This window comes from Cannabis sativa, unplaced genomic scaffold (assembly GCF_029168945.1).
Source record: "Cannabis sativa cultivar Pink pepper isolate KNU-18-1 unplaced genomic scaffold, ASM2916894v1 Contig3, whole genome shotgun sequence".
NCBI classification, from domain to species: Eukaryota; Viridiplantae; Streptophyta; class Magnoliopsida; order Rosales; family Cannabaceae; genus Cannabis; species Cannabis sativa.
The window spans coordinates 894,711-903,301 of NW_026870039.1; the positions used below are offsets into that span (position 1 = coordinate 894,711).

General features: G+C 35.8%; 1 protein-coding gene across 1 annotated transcript; it reads right to left on the reverse strand.

The window, feature by feature from the left end:
* Nucleotides 1-4,975: 4,975 nt before the first annotated feature.
* On the reverse strand, nt 4,976-7,670 carry LOC133033199 (S-adenosylmethionine synthase 1). Its single transcript, XM_061107841.1, has 2 exons — nt 7,268-7,670; nt 4,976-6,534 (listed from the first exon to the last, which is right to left on the reverse strand). Exon 2 carries the CDS (start codon nt 6,524-6,526, stop codon nt 5,345-5,347), a length of 1,182 nt encoding a protein of 393 aa, XP_060963824.1. The 5' UTR covers nt 6,527-6,534; nt 7,268-7,670; the 3' UTR covers nt 4,976-5,344.
* Nucleotides 7,671-8,591: the final 921 nt, after the last annotated feature.

Genomic DNA, 8,591 nt, shown 5'->3' on the forward strand with positions numbered 1-8,591 from the left:
CGCCAAAACCATTAGTTAGCTTCCACGAACAACTTGAAGAACATAAATAATACAACTAAGCTGAACCTAACCATATCAGGATTAAGATCCATAGACCTAAGATCAAACATTGATATTGACTTAAAAAGATATAACAGTAAGTTTATGATATCTTATCTAAGATTAATATCGGTCCCTTCCAATGTATACTCCATATATCCGATACTGGTATACTTTGACGATGCCCTGAAAAGGACATAACACTTATCCATGGTGTAACTATACCTTATCGCCGATTATCATGCCAGTATAAATCCAGTGAACTGACAAATCATGAGAATTAAACTTTCGAACATATAATCATGATTATATTCCACTGTACTGACGATACTATAATCATGAACAAATATATATATATATATTTATATATGTTCTAGACTTAATAGAATTTATACATTAATCATAATCATGAAATAAATTATGTAAATTATACAACATAAAAGCGATTCTAATCTTATATTAATTAGCAAATCTGATTATATTGAAATGAGTTTTATTTAGGGCACAAAACCCAACAAACTCCCACTTGCACTAATATAAAATAAAAGTGCATTTCAAATAATCTCAACACTTTGATATCCAAATCAAGTGTAGTATGTAGTATTCTCTCCATAATAGGATCTGACAGTTTGTATTCAATACAAACTTTCTCCACCATTACATATCCTTAATCACAAAATCCTTGATATTGTGAAATTCCTCTCTATATGTCTACTCTCCTCTAGGGATACTTGATTCTTTACTTTTTGGCAACTACTTCTGTGTTAGTCAGGAAGTAACACTAGTAATTAATTCATTATTGGTACAATGCCAAAAACTGTATATAACTTTCCATAGACTGAACAAGTATCTTTCCTATAACTTTAACATTCAGCCTCACTGGTAGAGTTAGAGACTCCAGATAAGTTTTTACACTTCTCCAAAATCACTGTTCCACCCCAGAGTAACCACCATCTCATCAGCAGACTTTCTAGCAATAACGCAAGTCTAGAAACCTGATTTGGTGTAGTGTAAGAGTATTAAAATACCACCATTATCAACTAACATATAGTTCCTCTTATTATGATCTTAAGTTTTACTTGATTGTCTTCCAATGTTCCTTTCCTGGATTAATTTGATACCAACTCAGTACTCCCACTCAACAGCAGGTGTCTGGTCTAATGCATAGCAAAGCATATCTAAGACCTCTCACTGTTGATCCTAAGGAATTCTTTCTTTGGCCTTATCTTTTCTGGAATAATTGAAACTTTTTCTTAGATAAATAAAATCTATGTCTAGTTTTCGAGAAGCTTCTATAGATTGCCAATAGAAAAATGCTCCAGTATCATACTAAAGTAAGTTGCTTGCACTAGAGTAAGTAAATTACCAGGTATACCATAAGCCATTGGTTTAGATAGACTCAAACCTATAATACTAGGAATAGGAAGTTTTGTTGAGTCCATTGAATAGACTTAATCATCAAAATTTCCTTTCTTGTCATTGTAATAGAAAACTTTTGGTTACTCCAAATGAATGGTTTTAACATAGTTTTCTTAGCTTTACTTATTAGTTCCTTATTCTGACAATCCATTACTTATTTAAACTAACAATAGATTTTGTCACAAGTGTCTTCCAAGTCATAACAGGGTGAGTTCCTTGAAACCCTCCCACTACGATAATGTACCGTGGCTTTCTGTCTAAGAATCTAAATGGTATTGTCCTCGTCGGTTGTGTCAATACAACAGAGGCACTGGGATCATCTTATGTCGAATAAGATGATAGAACAAATATATAATGAGTGATTATTCTCTCTTGAACCACCACTACTAATCTAACTCTAAGTCTAATTTTTCTAAAGTAAACATATACAAGTAGGAGATTTTTTGAGATCGATGATTTATATTATTTCGGGATAGAATGTCAGGAATATAGTCATATGCGCCATTCAATTTCATAGAAGAAAAAAATGACATCATAAGCAGATGATTTATAAACTATTTATCCAATGATATACTATCAAAGCAAATTCTAAATGAAAAAGCTCAGAGGAAAAATTTAAGAATAATTTCGATTAAAATAAGAATCCAACGATGTCGCGGTAGGCGAGAGTCAAAGTTATTCTTATTTTATTAATCTCTTCATTGTTTCATATTGTAAACACTAGTCTAAGTTGTCATCTTTTGATGTATAACTAGAAGTTGCATTTACAAATACTTATCTCTCGAGATCTAACACTATTATGTTTGTCTAACGAATGACAATCCTTTTGGATTTTTCCCATTAAAACAACAAACTAAGTTAGACCAACAATGAAGACTCAAAATTTATAACTACAATTAACAACAAAAAAATATGTTTCAATATAAATTCATACATATTCAGAAATCATCACACATTTAGCAAGTAACAAAGACATGTGAAAATACAAAGTACCGATTGAAGATAATCTTTCAGATATGAAAACTAAGGTTGTGTGGAGTAGTAAATTTGAGCATTTTCTGAAGCTGATTGGGATAGGAGTCATTTGAGCCTGGAAGGAGCTAGGGAACAACAACATCTAACAACAATTTGTCAAGAAACTTCAACTTGCAACCAAGGTGGAGATTGTTGGTTATGGTTATGAGTTTCATCTTTCGAAAAGCTAGTTGTTAATCCGAAAAGAAGTTATAGGAAGCTTGGCGACCTTCCGTATAGCTTGTTCATAAATCTATGACCAGTCCGAGTGGTCCTTCCAGATAGCTTATCATCCGAAAGGATCGTCTTTCCAGATAGGTTGTCATCAATCTGAGACATACTTCCAAATAGCTTGTAGTAAGTCGCTCACCCGAAAAGTCTGATCCCATCCGGATCATCAGATTCGAATCAACTCGTCTGGATAGTTCATACAGAAAGCGTGTTATTAGAGCTGACATAAAATGTGTTGCTGGAGCTGACTTGGAGACTTTAAAGCAGCATTAATTAGCAATGATATCAGCTGAGCTAATTTTAGCAACAATTCAAACCTATATATAGATATCACCTTTGTAATCTATGCGTATCAGATCATTTGACAGCTTGAGAGAAATCGTCATTGTGTAAAGTTAGAGAGAGAGAGAGAGAGAGAGAGAGAGAGAGAGAGAGAGAGAGAGAGAGAGAGAGAGAGAGAGAGAGAGAGAGAGAGAGAGAGAGAGAGAGAGAGAGAGAGAGTTAAAACAATAGAGAGAAAGTTCGTCTTGTAATCTCTGTGAAAGTTTGAAAGATTCTTGTATACTTGAAAACAATATCAATAAAGATATGACTATTGTTGTTCTAATCAAGATGTAGAGTATTGCACATGGTTCGAACTCGTTAAATCTTAGTGTTATATTTTTCTTGAGTTACTGCTTTAATTTATTATCTGGTTCTTGTTATTCTTTGATAGTTTTGTTCTTGAGTGTGTGTTTGTTGATCTACTGTTTTTTCATCGTAAATCATTGATTGATTCACAACAAATGCTATATCCGTTGCCTCTCAGAACTAGCTTGATATAGTTCTTTTCTCTGATTGTTTAAACTTTATGCAGGATTCTTTTCTCCATGGTGGAGTTTGTCCAAACTAGAGCCTAGAGGAATCTAGTTATGCTTACTAATAATGTTCTTCATACTTTTATTTCTGTATATTTTCCTATATTTTGGATTGGTAGAGACTTTAGTCTAGGCGCTTATTTTCTAGCTACTTGGGCACAAAGGACCGTGTTTTTAGTAATCTAAACTCTTCATTGGTAATTCTTCGTGTGATCACCAATTTGTCGGCAAAGAGTGTAGCATGGTAAGACTAAGGAGAGCGTGTAAGAGAAAATAGTGTCGAAATTGCTTTACCAAGTTGCTCCTCATTTTGACACATGCTCAACAAATTAATAATTACACTGTTCACCCTCAATCATTGATTAGTCAGGAAACTTTCAATCATCACATAAATGAGTGAGTAGAAACAAGTACATCATTAGAAAATGACAATATTCTCACATGTTCTGAAGGCCGCCTAGCTTGTTTGCTAGTGCCATGAGCACATTTATTTGTCCAAAAATATCATATACTAGCAAAGAAGCACCCCTCAGCTTCAACCAATGCAAGAGAAGAGAACATTAGATCAGACACCAAACCAACCAACATATAGGACCCAAAGGGCAAAGCCCTTCTCCACCATGTCACTCCCTCATCCTTGCACAAAAATTCCAAGAACTTGACCAGTAGAAAAGAAGACATTATGTCCACCTCTGGAATTTTCCTCAACCACCTTACAAATCTTGTCAATTTCTCTCTACCTTTACAGCAAAGCAATGGTACGAGACATCTCAGGTACTCAATATACACACATCAATATAAATAAATCTCATAAAAACAATCAAATGTATATATATGACTTACATATAAGTTAATGTGGTTCGCCTCTTGATTTATTCTTACAATATAGATGAGACTAATAGATCATAGTATAATGATAAAATGTGCATTAAAATATTACAAATATCAAATATAAGGACTCTCATTTAGACAAGTATTGACTCAACACATATTTATTGTTTTGGTAGCATATCATCAATTCACACATCTACTTCATCTTCTGAATATATATCTAAAGTTCGCAAATTAAGACTATGGCATCTGTGGTACTCTTCTCGTAACACGTTAACAAACAAACTCTCTGAGCTTCTTATCTCTGAGAAAAAGCTGTACTAAACGACACTAGCTGGCTGAAATATTATGATGATTTATCCAACTGACAGAATGTTGTCTCTTGTGCCACTTTCTTTTAATAGGCATAAATGAAAGTTTATCAGTTATAAGAATTTGTCAATATAAGTAAATAAATGTCAGTCAAAAGAAAGAAAATACCATGTCTAATGAGTCCTGGTACTAAACATTTTTACCATAATGTGCTGTGTATATATTATATATATATAGACAGAGAGATGTAATAATCATTCAAATAAATGTCGTTTTCAATAAAGAAAAACATCACGAGATAATATTTCAGTGTTGCCATTTCAGTATAGTTCTGCAAATTTGCTACTACTACTATTACAACAGCTACTACTACTACCACCAGTGCCATCAACTTGGAAAATTCTGTTCAATTCAGAGACACTGATATATGGTAACAAACATTACAATAAAATAAAATATAAACTTCAAAAAAAAAAAACAGAGCATCTTCACTTCAGTATGATGATATTAGAACATATTAAAGCTATTGCATAACTAAGAGGAGCGCGGCAGCAGCAGCAGCAAATCAAACACACAATTATTAAAATTCAATACCAAAATATTCAAGACAACTCAACAGCTGAGTTTGTGGCTCAAAGAGTTTAAGACTGTGGCTTCTCCCACTTGAGGGGCTTCACAACCTCCCAGGTGAAGTCGGCATCATCCCTTCCGAAGTGTCCGTAGGCAGCGGTCTTCAGGAACCTGCCATTGCCGCCTCTCTTCAAGTCTAGGTTGATGGTGATCATTCCAGGCCTGAAGTCAAAGTTCTCCTTAACGATTTCGAGGATCTCCTTGTCTGGAATCTTTCCAGTCTTGTAAGTGTCAACAAAGACGGACAAAGGTTCTGGGACACCAATGGCGTAAGAGACCTGCACAATGCACCTACGAGCAAGCCCGCTGGCAACAATACTCTTGGCCGCCTGCCTGACAATGTAGGCTCCACTTCTGTCCACCTTAGTAGGGTCCTTTCCAGAGAAAGCACCACCACCGTGAGCTCCCCAACCACCATAGGTATCGATGATGATCTTACGGCCAGTAAGACCAGCATCACCGTGTGGACCACCAATGACAAAGCGGCCTGAAGGGTTCAAGTGGAAGATTGTCTTCTCATCAAGGTACTTCTCGGGGATGACTGGCTTGATGACATGTTCCTTAAGGTCAGCAGCAATCTCGTCATTTGTGACAGTCTCATCGTGCTGGGTGGAGATGAGAACGGTGTGGACACGGATGGGAACCATAGCTCCATCCTCATTGAAGTACTCCACTGTCACTTGGGTCTTGCCGTCGGGTCTCAACCAGGGGCAGGTGCCGTTCTTCCTGACTTCAGTAAGTCGTGCACCAAGCTTGGTGGCGAGGACGTGGCTGAGTGGCATCAACTCAGGAGTTTCATCAGTAGCATAACCAAACATATGGCCCTGGTCACCAGCACCAATCTCCTCAGGGCGCTTGGTAAAATGTCCATGGACACCTTGGGCAATATCAGGGCTCTGCTGTTCAATGTTAACAAGAACCTTGCAGTTGTCGGCATCAAGACCCACATCGTCAGAAACGAATCCAATAGAACGGCATGTGTCACGGACGATCTTCTCGTAATCTACATTAGCCTTGGTTGTGATCTCTCCAAAGACCATGACCATGTTGGTCTTGGTGCATGTCTCACAGGCAACCTTGCTGTCAGGGTCCTGGGCAAGGCAGGCGTCAAGCACGGCATCAGAGATCTGGTCACAGAGCTTGTCTGGGTGACCCTCGTTCACGGACTCGGAGGTAAATAGGAAGGTCTCCATCTTTATATCTGAAATCAAAACAACCAAACGTTTAAATATAGATACAATGAAAACGAGTCAGAGCCGAAAGAACTTTCTCTGCTTAAAATATTCATTCAGAAATTACTATTTCACAACCACCGACATTCAAACATGTATATATTTACACACTCCTATGCTAAGAATAATGAATACAAAACAAAAATAAATGAACTACAAAGCTCAACAAAAAACAATACGAAATCCATTAGAGCCTGAATATTTGTCGTTAAACTTTACAAAATGCTCTTCATATACTCATCAAGAGCTATAAGGGCAGAGAAAAACGAACCAGAATCTAATGTATAAAACAAAGTGAAAAAGAATAAAAGCCTGCACAAATCACAGTCAGAATAATAACAGCTTTCCGTTATACAATGACAAGTTATCTGACTAACTCAAAATTAATTCTCTCTTTTTTCTTTAATTTCAAAACACGAAACAAATAACTTCAAAAGAAACAGAGATCTAACCAGATCGATCTGCTAATACTCTTAAAAATGACAAATGATATAGACTCTTCATCATACTTTCTCAAATTCAACTTCATAATACGTTTCAAACACATTATAATCAGATCTCCAACACAAATATGCCAAATCAAACAAGCCAGATCTGATACCATAACATAATCACATACTGGAAATGAAAACAAATTTTGTATTCTCAGCTATACAAACGAGATTTGAGCTAAAATCAGAGTAGAGAAGAGAAAAACAGTACCTGAAATGGAAGAAGGAAAGAGCGAGGAAGTTGTATAATGCGTAGATCTGTAAAAATGGTGCTCTCACTCAACCCAGACCTTTCTTCTTCACCGAAACTCAACGACTGGCAACTTTTCCCATCTTGTTAACTCGGTATTTATAGAGCTAAGCTCTGTGTGACCCCTTACCGGAGTGATCGGTGGGGGAGTTGGTGGGATTTGACGTTACTATTACCGGTAATAGCCGGTCATTCACCAACCCTAGCCAGTTTCATTTCCACCTATCCCGCGGCTCGGCTCGGCTACGACTACACAGCTGTGGTTCTCTTAACACGTTTTTATTATTTTAATGAATTAATATCTATAATTATAATAGTTCGGGTGATGAATTAAGACTTGAATATTAACCATATACATTCTTATATGACTTGTCCAAAAGAGGAATTGATTTGATTTTAAGTAAATAGGAAATGCCTAAACTACCCTCGAGGGGATGCCCGAAATTTTGAAATGCTTACCGACAATACATGGCAAACAATGAGCTGGAGGAAGTAAAGATTGTTAGTGGCTATGGGCTTTTCTTCCTCTCTCTCTTGAAGGATAATAATGGAAATCTACCTTCAAATATTACCAACTCAAATTAATGTATGTTTTTTTCAACAAAGTTTTTAAAGATAAACTACAATATTCATTAATAGGCAAATTAAATATAGTCGAATTACATGAAGATAGAAACCCATAGAGTAAAAAAATTCCATATAGGCTAACAAGTCATAATCCAAACGAACATACAACAATCGAGGTACTCATCATTTAATCAATAACTATAAGTTAAAAATCTTCCAACAAAAAAAAAATAAATAAATAAACTCATTATTCAAAAATGAAATAAAATGAAATAAAAAGAAATAGCAAACGACATGAGAAGGCAAACAAACATAAGAGATTTAGGGCTCGTTCCAAACGAGCCCTTAAAAACCACAACACATAGGGTTAATAAACAGATTTGAATGACAAGGATAAAAATAAAGACCCACCCCCGCCTCTCAAATTTGAGCTAATCAACAACACACCGATCACCCAATGGGGATCAAACTCCACTCCATTTGTCAAATAAATAAAAATCCCTACTAATCTAGCAAGGCAATAAAACAACATGTTATTATAAAGTAAAAGAAACATAAAAATAATAACAGAAACAAAACAGATAAGTAAGGCCTATGATCTTATTGAATGGGATTTTCTTGGTGCAATGATGATTCGCATGGGGTTTGATCAACGTTTTGTGGACCTAATTCTTTGTACTCTTACTTCAGTGCAATACAATATTGTTCATGGTGGTCA